This window comes from Coturnix japonica, chromosome 3 (genome assembly GCF_054131305.1).
Source record: "Coturnix japonica strain WE chromosome 3, WE-NBRP24, whole genome shotgun sequence".
NCBI lineage: Eukaryota > Metazoa > Chordata > Aves > Galliformes > Phasianidae > Coturnix > Coturnix japonica.
The window spans coordinates 29,204,526-29,222,547 of NC_140665.1; the positions used below are offsets into that span (position 1 = coordinate 29,204,526).

The 18,022-nt window shown below is 39.1% G+C and overlaps 1 protein-coding gene across 2 annotated transcripts in view; it reads right to left on the bottom strand.

Moving 5' to 3' along the window:
• The window catches only part of GLP1R (glucagon like peptide 1 receptor), an 81,555-nt gene that overhangs the window by 51,313 nt on the left and 12,220 nt on the right, over positions 1-18,022 (bottom strand). For both annotated transcript variants that reach the window (XM_015857807.3, XM_085543169.1), the window contains exon 2: positions 1,090-1,186. In XM_015857807.3, coding sequence (XP_015713293.1) covers positions 1,090-1,186 — 97 coding nt within the window. The remainder of the gene's footprint in view (positions 1-1,089; positions 1,187-18,022) is intronic.

Here is an 18,022-nt window from a genome sequence, read left to right on the forward strand (position 1 = left end):
TGCAATCAAACCTTGGAGTTCAAGTTTTTTGGACAAATTAGTCTTATTTATCCTTATGTAACAGGAAAGTTAGGAAAAAATTAGTCAAGTAAATCAAGGAACAAGAAAGGCATGTCAATATTAAACCATTTTTATCTTTTCTCTTCCACGCCCTCATATGTCTCAGTTGGATTTAGAATAATTTTGCCATGAATACTGTAGATAATCATCACTGAGAACTGGCTCACTGTCATGCGGTTGGAAGTCTAATCTAATATATAGCGATTCATCAACAAAATACCCACACACAACCATAACTTTGCATTACATCTTAATCAACATGAGAGTACTTCAACTTCAGATTTATTAAACTGTCATTCTTAGAGGGCAGCACTCAACCGCTCAACAGGATAATGGAGCAAAGAGAAATGAATGTTTTGCAGCCATTGTTGTCATCACCTACTGTTCTTACACTGCCACAATAGTACAGTTAAGAGAAGGAAAACTGACAGTTTTGAAGTAATTATTCAGATACAGCTTTAGACACGTCTCATCTTTTTTAGTGTGCCACAACAGAACTGAAGCACAGGAGAGCCCATATGGTGTCCAGTTCTGAACGTCACTGACAAGTCACCAGTGTCCTCTAAACACCACAATGCTGGCACGCTCCACTGGAGCAGCTCTACTGCTAACTTTCCTGCAAGTGTGTGTTTTGTTTTAAATGCCATTTCAGCATTTTACAATGCTCAAAATAATTTCACTGCTAGATTAATGTAAACAGAACTGTCCTAGACTTCCTAATATCTGTACTCTCCCAATCCTTACCTCTACATAAATTTCAGGAGTGCAATATTAGTAACATACTTTGATGCACTGTAGCCACTGCAAGACACTATGGATCTGAAGACTAAAATCTTTACAATGAAATTCTTCCATAAAATGGTTCGTCCAGGCAGAGTGAAGAGTCCAACAGTAAGCAGGTTGAAGGAAATGAAAGAAGAGATGGACTGGATAGTAAACTGGAGAAGTACTTTCAAGTTCATAATTACTCCCATGTACCTGCTATCTTACATTTTAACAGTACTTTGTATCCCTGCCAATCAGACTTACCTGCTACAATAGGAGGAGCCTCATACAAATATTTTAGGCACTGGAGCTGGTACTCCTTCCACTTCTGCACAACCCCAGAGAGGGATCCATCTGTACTCTGAAAGAGAAATAATGAGTCTCAGACACTGAATTTAAACCACATTTTCCATGGAGCCTAAATAGGAGGAGGATGTGAATAAGTCTTGACCAACTCCATCTCCTTCTATGACCAGGTGATCCACCTGATGTGCCCAGGCAGCCAAGAAGGCCAACGGCATCCTGGCTTGTATCAGAAACAGCAGTCAAAAGGACCAAGGATGTGGTCATCCCTCTGTACATGGCTCTGGTGAGGCTGCACCAGAATCTTAATGATTCTACGAAGTCAAAACAGCACTACTCATAATAAACATTGCAAGATGCTACTGTGTGGTTAACTGCAACTAAAGAAATATTTTTCTATAGGTATCATGAAGAAGGAAAAAAAAAACAACAACAACTAAGCTGTGCTCTCAATGAAACCCAAGCTAGGCTAGTTTTGTTGTCTCAAATCACAGAGGGGTTTAGATTGGAAGGGACCTTTCAGATCACCTAGTACCAATTCTCTTCTACAGGCAGGGACACTTTCCACTAGAACAGGTTGTCCAAAAACTCCATCCAGCCTGTCCTTGAACACTTCCAGGGATGGAACATATTTTTCCTAAGGCCACAGAAAGAGCAGGGACTTCTTTTCAGCACAGTATGACAGACTGCAGTATCACCTTTTCCAAGTACCGAGGGGCAGGGTGGGAAATACACACAGACTCTGCACAGGCACAAAGGGAATCAGATGCTATTAAACTATATAGAACTTAGGGCTGGCTGCTCACTCAACCTTAACCAAAGCCACACTGTGCTCACTGAGACCCAGCTTACCCACTGCAATTAAGTACAGAGACAGCAATTCTCACTCCATATTCATATAAAGTGAATTAAAACGTAAGGATTACCAGGCTCTAAGTAATTGATAACACAGCTAATTCAGCATTCTTTTTGTAGAATAAAGCACCACACAGATGGCATAAAAACTTAACAGCATGAACTCTGCAGTGCAACCCTAATAGAGAAGAAAAAGTCATTTAACCCCAGCTGTTGATCAGTTTATAAAGTGAAGCATGAGGGTTAATAACCCTCATAATTTCACTCTCAGAGCTTCAACTGTGAATGTCTGCCTTCTATTTCAGTTTCTAAACTCTTTTAGGTGCTTAGAAAAAAAATACAGTAGGACTTGGGAAGGTTTGTTTAAAGCCACATAGCCATTTTAAATTTATGTTGTATTTCTAGAGAGGCAATCTGGATGCTACTCACTACAAATGGTGCACCTTTAAGAGATGGTTGTATAATCACTCTGGTAAAAAAAGAACAGAAGTGGCATTTTTGGACTATAGGCCTCAAATCCCTTCTCTTGAATCCTTTAATGATTAAAAACCATAGATTTGAGGAAGAAATATGCAATCAGAAGTACCACCAAATGCATTGTGTTCCTGTCTAGATAAAGCCATAACATCTAATTACAAGGATGCACTTCAACATACGATAAGTACAACATTTAGTATGTATCTGTTGTGTTCAAAGAATGGTAGCTGCCTGTATTTACAAGCAACTCTTAACTGTAGCTAGGGCCTTGTGGTTATAATTTTAAAAGAATATGGCCAACTCCCACCAAAGTCAAAACAAGTACAAGCCTGTGGATCTTTCCAACTCTGACCCAGTCTTCCTGATTTAAATCATCCTGGTCACATCTCACCTATGCCAACAAATGCTGCCAAAGTCTGTCTGGACTAAAGTCACCAGTATAAAAATGAATGCACCCCACTGAATGTTAACTCTGCGTGCGTGTTGTAACACAGAAACCTGTAGACTGAGGTCCCTTCCAACCCCTGCAATACTGTGATTCTGTGAAGACATTACTACCTAAATTAGGGCACGAAGAAACACATGGCCAGGGGATCAGCCTGGAGAAGAAGATACTCAGAGAAGACCTTATTGCTCTCATATATAACTACCTGAAGGGAAGTTACAGTGAGCTGGGGATTAACCTTCTCTCTCATGTAACTGGTAATAGGACTAGAGGGAAAGGCTTCAAGATACACCAGGGGAGGTTCAGGCTGGACATTAGGAAGCACTATTTGTCTAAAAGAGTGGTCAGGCAATTGAATGGACTGCTCAGGGAGGTGGTGGAATCACTGACCCTGGAGGTGTTCAAGGAACATTTGGAGGTTATGTTGAGGGACAGGGTTTAGTGAGAATTATTGGTGATGGGTGGATGGTTGGACTGGGTGAACCCGTAGGTCTTTTACAAACTCAGTGATTCTACAGCTTCTATGATTCCAGAATGTCATCTACAGATCTCTGTAGACTGAATAAGGAACAAATGACCAGTATATGGAGAGGGAAGAAGTTCCAAACCTAAGTTTTCCTCAGATAGTCTTCAAAAAGAAACTTTGAGGTTACACACTGTTTAAGTGTCTTCATCTTACAAGGGTAGCTATTAAAGTTATACAGGATTGTTTTACCCCCTCTCATCATCACGTTAATACTTCAATACATAAATTAAAAGGAACATTCTCCAGATGAACTCTGAAGTTAGGATCCAGAATAATTTCTGAGGCTACTCAGTGTTCCACATCTTCCCAGAAAGTAACTGTTGATTATGTATGCAAATGAATGCATCAACTTGATCCAAAACCAGACTTTCAGATTAATATGTAGACAGAGTTTCATTTAGAAGTGAAAGACTACATTTTAAACTATCATCATAAACCTAGAACTGTTTGCACTGAGAAAAACAGCCTGTTCGAGGCAGAGACACTTTGAAACAAAATACTCTTCTAAATCAAGTTTTCATTAATTGTCTTCATGAATACAGGAATAACCAGTTTTAATTAAAAATTAGGGGAAAAAAGGCAAGCTTCTATTCCTTTACTTAATGAAAAAGTAGATATATTCTACTCTATAGTGGTTTCTCATGATGTGAGATGATAACTAACAATGAGATTGTTTTACTCCCAGAATTTGCTAATTAGAAACACCTTTTTGTGGAGACACATTTAGTAGGTTTCTATTATTTATACTCACCAATATTAATACAGTCAAATGTAAAACCTAGGACTACATAGCTTATTCTCTCTATTCAACAGGTCACTCTGCTTCAGCAGTGTTACCAAAGTTAGCTTAAATTTAATTTTACTATATGCTATTTGTAGCAGATTCTATAGGATCCATGTATACACAGACTTATTTTAATATCAGCTGTTACCATAAGAGATACTATGTTTTTTTGAGGAGTGATTTAATTTCTTTAGCAATATTAAAGTACTAGGAATGCTTATATGAGAACAAAGCTCCTGAGTCAGTACTCAGAGTCTGGAACAAATGAGAGAGTATTATTACAGGGCTGCCTTTCATTGCTAAAAGCACCAGTTCATTGTGCTTTTGTTGAGGTTTGCCCCCTTCCATTCATACTCAACCACAGTGGTGAGAACATCAGCAGCAGTGCTGCTGGATGAAGATATATCAAACAAGGGTAGAGGAGAAGATGTCAGAAGCACAGCTGACTAGTTAAAATGGAAGAATGAAAAGGCAAGAATGGGCGAAGGACATTAAAGAAGTGAGTAATGGTGAAGCTTAAGTGGCATAAAATGGAGGTAGGATAATTAAGATGGACAAGAGCACACAGACTGGTGGCCTTTCAGTGTAGGTACTTAATTAAGTGTAATTAATTTCTAGTGATAAATTAGCCCATTCAGTTGTCTGAAGACAGAATGCTTTATAAAACCTCAACATCTTTACAGGAAAGCCTCTTTCTGTAGCCAACATTTATCTTCATAGACCCTACTGTAAAAGGAAGCATTTCAATCGCTTTCCAACATCTTTGAAACTATTTGAGGAAAGGTTGAGTGATGTGCATATGTTCAGCCTGGAGGAAAAAAAGACCGAGAAGGGATCTCATCAATGCTTATAAATACCTAATGGGCAGAAAACAAATGGATTGGGCTGGACTCTTCAGTGGTGTGCAGTGACAGGATAGGGGCCAACAGGAAAAAACTGGAACACAGGAAGTTCCATATAATAAACTGAAATAAACTTCTTTTCTGTAAGAGTCACAGAACACTGGAACAGGCTGCCCACAGAGGATGTGGACCCAGTCTCAATTTTATGATTCCATTGTTGCTCTTACAAAACAAAAACATCAAATAACAGCATCCATAGATACACAAGGTGAGCTATACACAAAGGCACTATTCTGATATAGTGAAATTGGAGCAGAGTATAAATCTTGAAGGGGCTGAGTTTGGACAAAATACACCATAAAACTTCAGAAAGTTTCAGAAAGAAACAGAGAAAATTTCTCTGAGCTCCAGCCAGTGACTTCTGGGATTACCATCTCTTATATAATTACTGGGGGAAGAAGACTGTATCTTCTTGCATATCTTATATGCAGCTGAAAGTGAACATCCTCCTTCTGTAAGATTTCTACTTGCTGCTAAGGGTTCGTATTTAACGTTGCAACCACTAGCACATCCAAAATACTAATCTTAGTCTTCAAAAGCAAGTGCTAGAAAATCTAACGCTGAAGCACTCTCCAGTACAGCCTTGGTATTCTCAATTCAGATAGGAAAAAGGACATCAAACTTCTGAGAGGATGACTCAGATTAAATTTACAGCCTTTTATCTTGGAAACACTAACAAGTTAAACTTCTTTCCCCTCAAAAAAGACTAATAAAAGTCCAGTGCAACACATTATTTCAAGGTTATGCCATTCAGAATCAGTACACCAGAGACTGAGGTAGGTGAAGATTGTACACTATTAGCTTTGTTTGTTCTCATTTGACACTTTCCTATGTAACAAGAATCCTATTAAATTGTTCTGTGCAAATGAACCCACACCAATTAAAGCACTGTTCTATTCATAACATGGATTTACACTTACACAGGTTTTGTCTTCAGTTCACACCCCAAATCGGGTAAAGCACAACAGTGCAATGTTGTGATCCATAACCATCTCCTATTCTCTGAGACTCTCAATCTCCCTGTCAGAAAGAATGATTAAGATGTTTCATGTGTTTCAAGGTGGCATAAAGCGTGAAGCTCATTTACAGCTTCTTGAAAATACTTTCCCACTTAACAAATGCCTTGCTACAACAGTACCTCTGGGAATAGAAGAGGCTGTAGCACAGCAAAACTCTACAAGGTTATCTGTCCACAGAACAAATTTATTCCTCCTGCAATCTATAATCATGTAATCATGTATCTCCATTTCTAATGTGGAGTGAATACAAAAACATAAATAGCAGGATGCCTCCACTAGTTCCTTAAGACCATCTTGACCACTGGTCAAGACCTGATTTCTTAGCAGTTGTTATACACCTGTCAGAGAAGCCCTGTAGATGTTGGTGCTCTAACTCACAACAGTTCTTCAGTTGATGTTCTGGCCAAAAAAACAACAACAAAAAAAGACACCACCACTGTCAGTTCAATCACTTTAAATACAGAAGGTTAAGTCAAAGAGAAAGGTACACTTAAAAAAAGGCAGTACTACCTCTATTAAGCACAGTACTGGAGAACTATTACTGGAGATACTTGCACAATACCTTTTCTGAAGATAATGAGACCACACCATAGGACATCTGACATCCCCCGGATTTCCACATTAATTGCTTTCCTTTCCCAAATTACATCACCTAGTTTTGACTTCAATATACTGACGTTATGGTAGTTTAAGTAACCCTTTTGAGGTCAAGTTACTATTCTTACCTCCTTCTTTAGAGTTGCTTGACTGATCAGATAATATTATACTAATTATATTTCAAGTCATATTTTACAAGATACTTCATCAGCACTTGGACCAATGTGGACAAATCCTACACTTCTCAGGGGGAAAAAAATAAATAAATAAATAAAAATGAAGTAGTGGATCAAAATAGCTTTCCTTTCAGAAAAGCACCTATTACCAGCTTCTAGGAGCTTTTCCTGTAAACACTCCTGTTCCTTGGTTACTAATTGAACGTATGACTTCAGTAGCTCAAGAGCACCATAGAAAAAGCATCCTTCCTGGACCCTCTCTGACAGCAAAAAACATTAAATTACATAGGTCTCTCCAAAAGTAATGTCTCCTATTTGTTTCCAAGGAAACTACAATGGATACAAAGAGTACAATAACACTATTTGACTGAGCAAGTTCTCAGCTACAAAATGTTATTTGCCAACATGGTCACCACTATTTGCTACACGCTTTCACCAGCAATGGGCAGCAGTTCACATGCCATGCTCTGGAAAATCTGCATGGCCATGGCCATCCAGAATGGGACTTATCTTTCACATCTCTGCTACCACTACTGAAATATAGTCTGGAAATAGTAGTACTCTGTATATTGAGTAGATCACATAATGTATGCAGTCTGTCAGACGATTCAAAACTGCTGCATAGAACTGGAGCAGAGGGACAAGGCATCACTTTTATTTTCACTGATAATGAAATAAAAGACATTTTTGGAATATGTTAATAATCTGCTGTCTTGACCAAAGGTAAGGGATAATATGATAATGTATGTAGGTCACTCCAAAAGTAATGCTTTGTATTTACTTCCATGGAAACTATAGCAGATACAAAGAGCACAATAGCACCTTTTGATAGAGCAAATTCCCAGCAGCTAAATGTTATTTTTCAACAGGGATACAACCATAAACCGTGCATTTTCATCAGCATAAGTGACTCCCAGTTACTGCCACCACTGCAGAAATGTAAAACCTACAACCTCACTGTGGTCATATCCACTGTTTGGTTCCCGTACGCATTCAGAAAGCATCAATGAATGTCAGTCAGTGGTAGCCATTTCCTCCACATTTTGTCAGACTGCCCCTCTGCTGCCACCTGTCACACAGCAACAACATGTAATGAAATACTGGAGGAAAGGTTAAACTCCTACTGCCATACATCCACCTCTGATGTTGTGGGCCAAAGTAATAAAATAGGAATGATTACTTTTGGAGCAGGCCTCATATGAGCTCCCCACTAAAGGTGCTAGTGAATTCAGCTAGAATTTGTCTGGCCATATGTGCCAGCTGAGTTTCTTCTTAAGCTGTAACACCTTAGGACTTGCAATGAGATCTTCAAGAAGGAAAGTCTTAGGACTTGAACAGAAGTTTCAGATACAATGTTCAGCAGCTGTCCAACACCAGAGACCCTTCTTTTTTGTCCCTGTTGAGTTTAAGACCTCAGGTTTTATGAAATCAAGCTTCTGAAACCAGAGCAGCAAAAGCTACCTCATCTAGCACTCAAACCCTATCACTGCACAGGAAGGATATTGCTTTGCTTTCTCTTTGGAGTTGCTGAGACTGCCAGTGCACTGCCAGCCCTGAGCAGCAACACTGAGATTTCAACAACTTCCCAAAACACAAAGTACTCTCCACCTCTCATTCCATTTCTTCCTCTGTCCACACGGCTTCAAAACAGCATTTCAGACCACAAAACACATCACCTCAGTCAAGGACCAGAATATGTATTATTTATTTTAAATCAAAGGCTGGATCTCAAGATTCTTTCCTCCTAGTTGAAAATAACCACTGCACCACATGGTCCTTCATCCTTGCCTGCCCTCCTGTCCTTTTCTTTTTCACATCTGCACAGCTTCAAAAGGAAGGGCTGAACGTGCTCAATCACATGTGAAAGCATAAACAAGACAGCACAGATCACTAATCAACTGTCCTCTCCCCATTACCCTCCCTCCATTTCCCCTTTCTTAAGGGCAATTTTTGCTGTAGTAGAAAAAAGGATAAGCACGCGCGCCTCTCAGAAGCAGCTTGGAACTGCAGGTCTCCAAACAGAAAACATTTGTGTGTGGAGGCTTGAGTAAGGCAATTCAAAGAACTAAGAAAATTGACATGAGACAGTCTTGCTTTTAGTACTTCTAGTGACTATGCTGAGGCAGCTCTTAGTTTCTGAAATTCTCCTAAAAATATAAGCAGGTGTGGGGATTCAGCCCTGACCACAAGGGTTTCCACTTCAGGACCAAACATCTCAGGTTTGTCCTGTAACACTTCAATCATGCTTTGAAATCAATTACTCCTCCCTTCCTCTCCACAAGTTTTGTTTCAACAAGGCACGTTTTCATGAGAATAACATCTGGCCCCTATCATTTCTGGATCAAAGCAAAGTATTTGGCAGTCAAAGACACAGATGCCAAAGCAAACTGCTTTAATATCTAAATCAACTTCCACAGGATACTGTACTAAAAGTCAAGTGAATAAAGCACAACTTAATATTTTATCATCCTACAAATTAAGGATAGTCTCCTGTAGACCAGGTAGGGTTGCCTGAAAGTCTACTATAAAACTACAATTAAGAGGTCATTATATTGATTCCGCCTTTGAGGACAGACATACCACAGATACCAGCAAAGGTTTTTGCCCCACAAAGATCTTTTCTCAGCTTGGATAGAGGTTTTCTATTTGCTCGCAGTAGGACACACAAATCAGTATGCTTACAGTTGAAAAATACACATTAAATTTGATAATTGCTTTCTGAAAACATTATTTTCATTACATTTTCATCCATCTGTTCCAGTAAAAAGTCCTGCTGCCAAGGACTTACTACATGAGCCAGTCATAGAAACTTCCAAGCAACCATACAGAGAGACAGAAGAAATGCAAAAATCACAAAGGAACTAATACCAAACTCCTGTGCAGCAGAAAACAATCCCACAATTTTATTTGGAAGTACTGCGGGTCAGCACAAGAATTAAATCATAAGAATCATGTACAAGGAGAGTTTACTATGCATTGCAAAACTAAGTACACGTTTTGTGAAGTATTCTTCAGAAGAGGACATTTATCATTCAGAAGAGGACAGAAGTATCAAAACAGTACAGCATTTAAATCTCATTTACAGACAGATCTGAGTAATAAAAACTTGTAACAGTACAAAAGGAACAATGAAAGTCTAACAGTGTTGTGGGAGTAGGCAAAGCTACAAACAAGAAAACAAAAGTTCTTCAACCCACCCTCAGCTGTAGAGACAAAGTATAGCCTACACTATCAGAAGAATAGCTCAGTCTTTCATAATAAAACACAGAGATAACATGTCACAATGGAGTAGACCTGCATTGAGGAACATTAAGGATTGAAAAAGGAATTAGAAATCTAGGGTTGTGTTCAGATACTTAATCATTGGCACCTACTGATCTCCTCTTAATGTACACAATTGTCTTGTTTTGCCTCCTGTAAAAGATGCAGAAGTGCATGTTTCCCTGTAACTTGCATCACATCTGCCTTTCCCACACACGGTCTTGAATATTGTAGGATGTCAGCAGAGCACTAAAGACCTGCATTTGGTGACAGACTCATCCTGAGCATCTTTTTGCTGCTCAAGCAAAATAAAAAGAAAAAACATCTGTCAAAGCCAGACTTCAACTGCAATTCAAAACACTTTGTGCTAAGCTGGTTCTTTACAATATACTGAACCAAAAGCATTTTAAAAAGGTCTATTTCCTAAGTTTTTAACTTCTGCAAGTACCAATGATGGGCAAGAAACACTAAATGCTTCCACCTTTCACAAAGAAATATCATAGAATGGCCTGGGTTGAAGAGGACCACAATAACCATCTCGTTTCAACCCCCCTACCATGGGCAGGGTTGCCAACCACCACACCAGTCTGCCCATAGCCACATCTAGCTTGGCCCTGAATGCATCCAGGGATGGATGAATCCAATGGGAGTTAAGCATACCCCAGCTTTTCAAAAGACTGTTTAAAAAGTAATCCTTTTCCAAACTGTCACATGGGATCAGAAGGCAAAGGTACAGAGAAATTGAGATTTCTCCCCAGAACCAGCAAAATAAGCTTGATCATCAGCCTGTTGGTTGATCACTAGGACACCTGAGATAAGTTCCCAATAGTGGGGGTTGGAAAAAAACATAAAAGAAAAAAATAAAACACACCACACAAAACAGACCTCTCTTACTGAATGCATTTTATTAAGTAATCTTACAAGAAGCAACCAACAAAAATACAAACAAAATTAGTTCTCCTAAGAAATAAAGGATTTAATACAAAAATCTCAGCAAAAAGCTATTAGAAACAACAAATAAGCTCCATATATAATATTATGAGTTCTGTACCTACTGTTGTTTAGTGATTGCTAAAGAGGAATGCAATAAAATCTGCATGGCTTTCACAGCTCTAATTGCAGACAGTAGCTTATTTTGGTTTTAACTAATGCCAAGTTAACTCCCTCAGCAGTTCATTGTCATAGAGGCTCAAGGTCCATCAGCCAATTATCTGCCATACTGCTCCTTCCCACCTACCCACCCCTTTGCCAAGACAATTATCTGTAGTGGCTTTACAGATTGCCAGCATTTGCATCAGTCTCTTGTATCATCTGATTTCAGATGTGGTGGTACTATCTGCCAGTGAGCCTTGTTCTCCAGATATCATCTGTCTTCTTCCTTCCAAACATTACGGAGGTAATGCAGAGGTATATCTCTGTCTAACACAATGACATGGTCTATCACATCTAAATGTGACAGAATCCCTACAATAGTAACACAGTGGTACCACTGCATATACAACCGTGTTTTCATTTACTTGGATAGATTAAGCGTAGTGTTTTTATAGGCAGCACTTATTTTCTTCTAACCATTTTCAACATCCAACATACACAGCTGCCAAGTCTTGATTTGTCAAAAATAAGACAGGAGCTATGCTGTATAATGGCTGGAGCCTCAACTCAGTTCAATATGGAGAAACAGGGAAGCAGAGGGGAAAAAAAAACCCATAAGACAAAGGCAAATGCTGCCCAGGAACTGTGATCAACAGAAGTAACACAGGTCCACAAGCAAGAACAAAAAAAAAAAAAAAAAGTATGCTTGAAGTTAATCAGATGACCTTCATGTTAGACAGTAATAGATAACAGTTCTTAGGTGATACAAACTAGAAGAACAAATCTGACAACACACTCTGCAACAGGACTGCAGCACCATCTTCACAGCTGTGTTCCCAGTAATGTTACTACTTCCAGAGACAACCCAGCAAGGAAACTGCATTCTTGCTTTCAATCCACATCCCAGATCCTCTTCCCTCTATTTCCCTTTTAAACCAGAAGACAGTGGAATTCAGTACCCCCAAACAGGGAAATTTTTTGCTGCATTCTCAAAAGCCCTTAATAAGAGAATTTAAAGCAACACCTTAATGCGACAACAGTATAATGTATTTGCAAGGTCCCAGTAGCCAAGACTGAACAGTACAGTTGCCTTCCTACAGTTGCAGATAAGAGCTATATTTGATTTTAATTCTGTGCCACCTTACTTTCACTTTTATTTGTGGAGGACAATTCAGCTTCTTTGAAGGCAAAAATAAAACAGCTCAAACACCAGACCTGTGCTTTTTTTCCCCTCTGTTCTCTGTGAAGAGTTGTTACCATCTTCAACAATATTTAGAATTACCATCAGTCTCCATCTAGCTGAAGAACAATGGAGTAAAGCCTATTTTAAGCAGCTTTCATTAACCCATTAGCTTTTACTAACTTTTACTGTTTCTTTAGTACAAGGTTGATGCTTTTAAAGCTTTGTATGGAACTACATAAGCTTAAGACTTTGAAATTAAACAATTCCAAACAGCACTGAGCAAGCTATTCAGTACTTTGCTGTAACAAGTTAACAGCTCTGACTCAAATGATTCAGAAGGATCAAAGCCACCCTCCACTGAGGTAACAAATATCTGTCAGTTTAATTCAGAATTGGTTTACTTCCAGGGTTTGTTTGTTTTCTCTACAGTCCCACTCTGACAGGGAAGTACAGGGATACATTCAAGTCAAGCTGAATCAGCTCTTATCCTATGCTAGGGCTGCAAACCATGTTGTGGAGTAGTCCATTACTATAGGACTTTTCCTCAGGTTTGAATCAGTCTACCACAAATCTACTTTCAAAAAGAGAACTGTAGCATATTTATTTTGGAGGTACATTGCAATAAAAGCATTAAGGGAGAAGACAAGTATTATAATAATCAAATAGCCAAGCAAAACACAAAGACACTAGGAGTTCTGGTCCTGGATCCCAATGGAGACAACACCAGCTCTGAAGTTACTAGTAGTACAGCAGCATGTGTAGCTGATACAGAAATTCATCAAGTTAAATTTAAAATCCTTCTACATGCTTAATCCTGAGATTTTTCTTCGGTAATCTCCTTCTTTGAGCTCAGAGGGTTGTGAAAGTCCGAGTTTTAATGTAAACTAATACTTCATCATTTCTTTCAGGAGTCAACATTGGGCCAGTTTATCAGACACTCACCATTGCAACTCTCTCAAATAGTAGTTTTCTAAAATCCCTATATGAAAATTTTGATAAGGAAGTGAATTGGTAGCCTGCAAACCAATTAACCTTGTTGTACAATCAACCAATGTAGAATTAGAGTAGTGTGGTCAGGATGGAATTTTACAGGTTGTATAATTAGAAAGATTATCACAGTGGAAAGAGATAACCAAAGATAAATGAAATGCTCACCTGTGCCCTAGGCTCACAGTAGAAAACTCCAAAGGGAACAATCTCCAGAAAGATCCTTCCCCAGCTGAATTACCTTCACTTGTACTCCTAGGGAGGACTCAGTTCTTGCCTCAGGTGATCAACCAGTGGTTCAGGTCATGACTCAACAGTTCCTGTACACTTGTATACATAATATTCAGTTACTAATACTCCATTCCCATTCTGCTTAAAAGAACCTGGCACTGAGTATACTACCAGAATCAACAGCAGAAGCCCTGTGCATTACAGGACTGCAGGTCAACCCCATCTGCTGCCATGCTCCTACCTCCCAAAAAGTACCACAGAGGAAGGTAGATGCAAAGAGCAATCTCCATACAAGTTATTCCAGCCCCCCATCCATAGACAATTTCTGGCAGGTTCTCATCTCCATCAGATGGAGTCTCACAAGACTGTCTTCCTAATATGAGGAAAACTGTCAGATTCTTCTCACGTAGAATCCCTACGAGTCCCAGGGCAGGACTGTATTTTATTACTAAATTTATTTTACTCCTGGCAGGTATAACAGCCTTCAGCTGTGCAGGTCTGCTATAGCAAAGGTCTGCTTCAGAGACACAGTTGTGTCTTCAGAAATGAGCCTGCCTCCCCCTTGTTTTTTCTTTCCTAGCCATGCTCTTGTAGGTATGTATGGAGCTCAACATGTTTGTGACTTAAGCCACAGAAGCAAACCATAATTGTCTCGTTGGAACTGAATGGACAGACACTTCTCCCCACCTCTGAAAGGAAGTAAAAGGTCAACAAGACAAAGACCACTGCTCAGGAAGCAAGCACTGGTTTGCAGAAAGCGGGAGATACAATTAAGCCCAAGAGCAGGGTGAAAACTTCATAAGCCACATGAAGAAAAATGTGCAGAGAGCTTCAGAAAACTGTCCAGGCTGAAAAAAATGTAAACAGATTAGAAAGAGCTGTCTCTCGGGTCAAGTCCCAAAGCTTTGCCAGAATGGAGTTTAACTTTGCACAGAAAACTTCCCCCTCCTTCATCTCCAGTTTTCAGAGCACCAAGGGAAGCAGCGACCATGCAGTAATAGCCACACATAGCTGAAAACAGATAGGTCGCTTAAGGGAATTAAAATCATTCAATTAGTTCCATGTTAGTAGTTTCATAGCCACATATTTCCTGTCTGACATTAATCTTAAATCAAGCAGCACTTGTAGGAACAGAATAGTTTCCCTAAGAAGAGGCTTAGAGAAAACACTAGGGAACTTAAATAGCAGCAGCTTTATGTGACTTTGTCTTTCCCGAGACAGTTTATTCTCTGAAATAACTCTGCAAAGAATTCTTGTTTTACATCTCAGTGCATCCTTAAGACATACTTCCAGAGCACAGAATCTTCTTACAGCATAACTCTACTATCATTTAAAGCAGCATAAAGCAGTACCGCTGTTGAAAGATGCGGCTGTGATTTCTCCCCTCCTTCACTCTTCTCTTTGTGCCAACATAAGTGTTCATGCCATTACACTGAGCTAAAAAGGCAGACTCTCCAGGGAAAAATTAAACAGGCAGAATGTTCAAGACTATACAAGTTGCCATGAAGCAGAGGCCAGCACCAGCAGCACAGCTCATGGGGATGTGTAAAAATAATCTTATTCATGGTCTCAGAACTAAGAGGTGTCTAAACAAAGCCCGCTCCCTGTATGAAAACTATTAAGCTAGGTGTCAAGTATTCAAAGACAAAGAAGCAGAGACTTGAGGACTTCAGTTACTGGACAAGTAGTCCTTTAGGCCTCTTTACCAATATCTATTATAGACCACTCAAGAATTTATTTATTCATTACCTTTTCCTTCTAGAAGCGGTACTTGACAACCACAGGGACCTCAAGACCAGAAGCAACCACGATGAACATCTTATCAGCTTTCAGTGTTAATACCTTTCAGAGCCTTACATGAACACTTAACAAGCAGGTACTGTCCAGGCCCACATGTAACCTTGATTCAAAGATTCAAATGATAGAGAATTCACTTCTCCCTCAGGCAATTTGCTACCATGGTTAATTATACTCAGTATTGAATTTGGTGCCCATTTATGTTCAGAGTTTACTTAATCATGTAAATAAGCTTCCTTAGAGGAATTACCTTACAAAGCAAAGTATAACTCAACAGTTTTGTAGAACAGAGTAGGGGTGATGTTACAAAAATACAGCCAATTTAATTTTCCCTAAAAAATAAAGTTGATTGCTATTAGTTATGTTAGACCATTTTTCAGCCTTTTCACAGCACTACTGGATGAGTACCAGATTACTGAAATCAAGCAAAAAACATTAAAAATATTATTGCCACCATACAGTACCACACCAACACTCTGCACTAGCACAATGAAGAAGGAAAGCTTGATTTCTTTCCCCCACCACTGCTGGGATCACTGACTCCTTTGTTAGAAACCAGCTAAATTTTCAGTCCCAATACCCTGCAGACTTCTCACACACTTTAATCTCCATTATCATTTTTTAAACCATTGATTTATATTGGCTCCTGTCAGCTTCTTTACTCTTTGTTATCAGCCATTGCCAGATATTTTAGATGATGCTTTTATTTCTTACAAGAATAGTTTAAAGTTTTTACAGAAGTCAACTACACAGTTTGGGGTATTGGGGACATTATCAGTATCATCATACTTGATGTTAAGAAGCAGTTCTTCACTGTAAGGCTGGTGAGGCACTGGCACAGGTTGCCCAGAGAGGCTGTGGATGCTCCCATTCTGAAGGTGTTGGCAAGGCCAGGCTGGACAGGGCTATAAGCATCCTGGTTTAGAGGGAGGCATCCCTACCTGTAGCAGGGGGTTGGAACTACATAATCTTAAAGGTCCCTACCCAAGATTCTATGGTCCTGAACACCTCAAATTCAGCAGCATTCATGCTTTTATATGATAATTTTCTCACATAATCATTAAAGCTTTTACCCTTTGAAGCATCATGCTTCGGATGGTAGCTAAATTTCATTGTATTATTTCCAGTTTGAAGACTGAATAGACGGGTAAGCATGTAAAAACCTGCTGATGGAAGTGCTGCAGTACAAAGTAGTATGCTTTGTATATAGAACAGAGAACAGACAACAGTCCCTCTTCCATCTCTGGTATCTTCTTGACTCAGTAACAGATATTTTGAGGACAGGAAGTTCACCCATATTAATTTAAAGTAAGTGGATTAGCCAACATACGTTATAATCCTACTCAAATGCCACACCAGCCATTTGCATGCATGTGTACAGACTGCTCTTACACCTTTCCAAAGCACCCAGACAGGACAGCGCTAGAAATCCCTTGAATTCTTCCTTGCTATATTTTTCTACTATGTCTTAAGGATATGTGGAGTTTAAGAAAACAAGACTCACAGTGCAAGACTTTGATACACAAATTTGGAAGACTATTAACACTTCATTCTCTCTCCAGCTTTAATTATTGGGTTCTACTCAGATTTTTCATCCTCTGCTGGAGATATATATTTATACACACATACACTCACATCCCTAACACCAAAAACACTTTCACGTGGTATCTTATAGAAATGAAGCCATTCTCAGCCTTAAGATTAATATCTTCAAAGATGCCTGAGGTGCTCTTGCAATTCTATTAGCAACACTCCTTTTAGAAGAAACTCACTGCCAATTTCTCCCCCCACATCACATACAGCCCTCAACAGGCTGAAAGCAGCCATCAATACCTCTTTAGAACAAAACACACAATGTTATTTTTCATTAAGTAGTAGTATTGCTAATTTATTCTGTGTGAAGGTCTCACCAGTAGGACAGAGATATCTCTAAGACTGACATGAAGCATACAGACCCTTTGGCAAATATGATTTTACTTACACGAGGTAAACTTGATTCTACATGAGTAGAAAGAATAAATGCCAAGATGCAAAGAAAATAAAGCCAACTTCAATTACATCAAAGCCCATTGCTAAAAATCAACATAAAAAAAAGCAGGAAAATCTTGTGCTCCAACAACCTGCACAGTCAGGTTATTGTTACATACATCCTTCTCTACTCTCATGGCAACCAGGATTTATTTAGGAAGATTTGCATGCATAAGGGCTTATTCTTACATTCTTCTAACACAATTTCAAATGATTCAAGAATTCATTGACACTTCATACCTTACACCTCCTTTCTCCAAGATGAGAACCCCTTCCCTTTAGCTTTATAGACTTGAAAGAGATGTTATTACAGGAACCTACAATTTAGTAGACCATCATGTAAAACAAACATTTCAAGCACAACAAGAAGGAAACCCTAAAAAGCCATTGTCAAAACAGGAGTTGTTAAGAAGGATCCATTCTATGGAGAGCAAGTAGAGAAACAACACAATCAAAGAAAGCATTAACTCACTATGTAAGGGACAGTTAAACAACTCTGGCCAGAGACAGACATGCTCTTTGGAGGAACCTGTT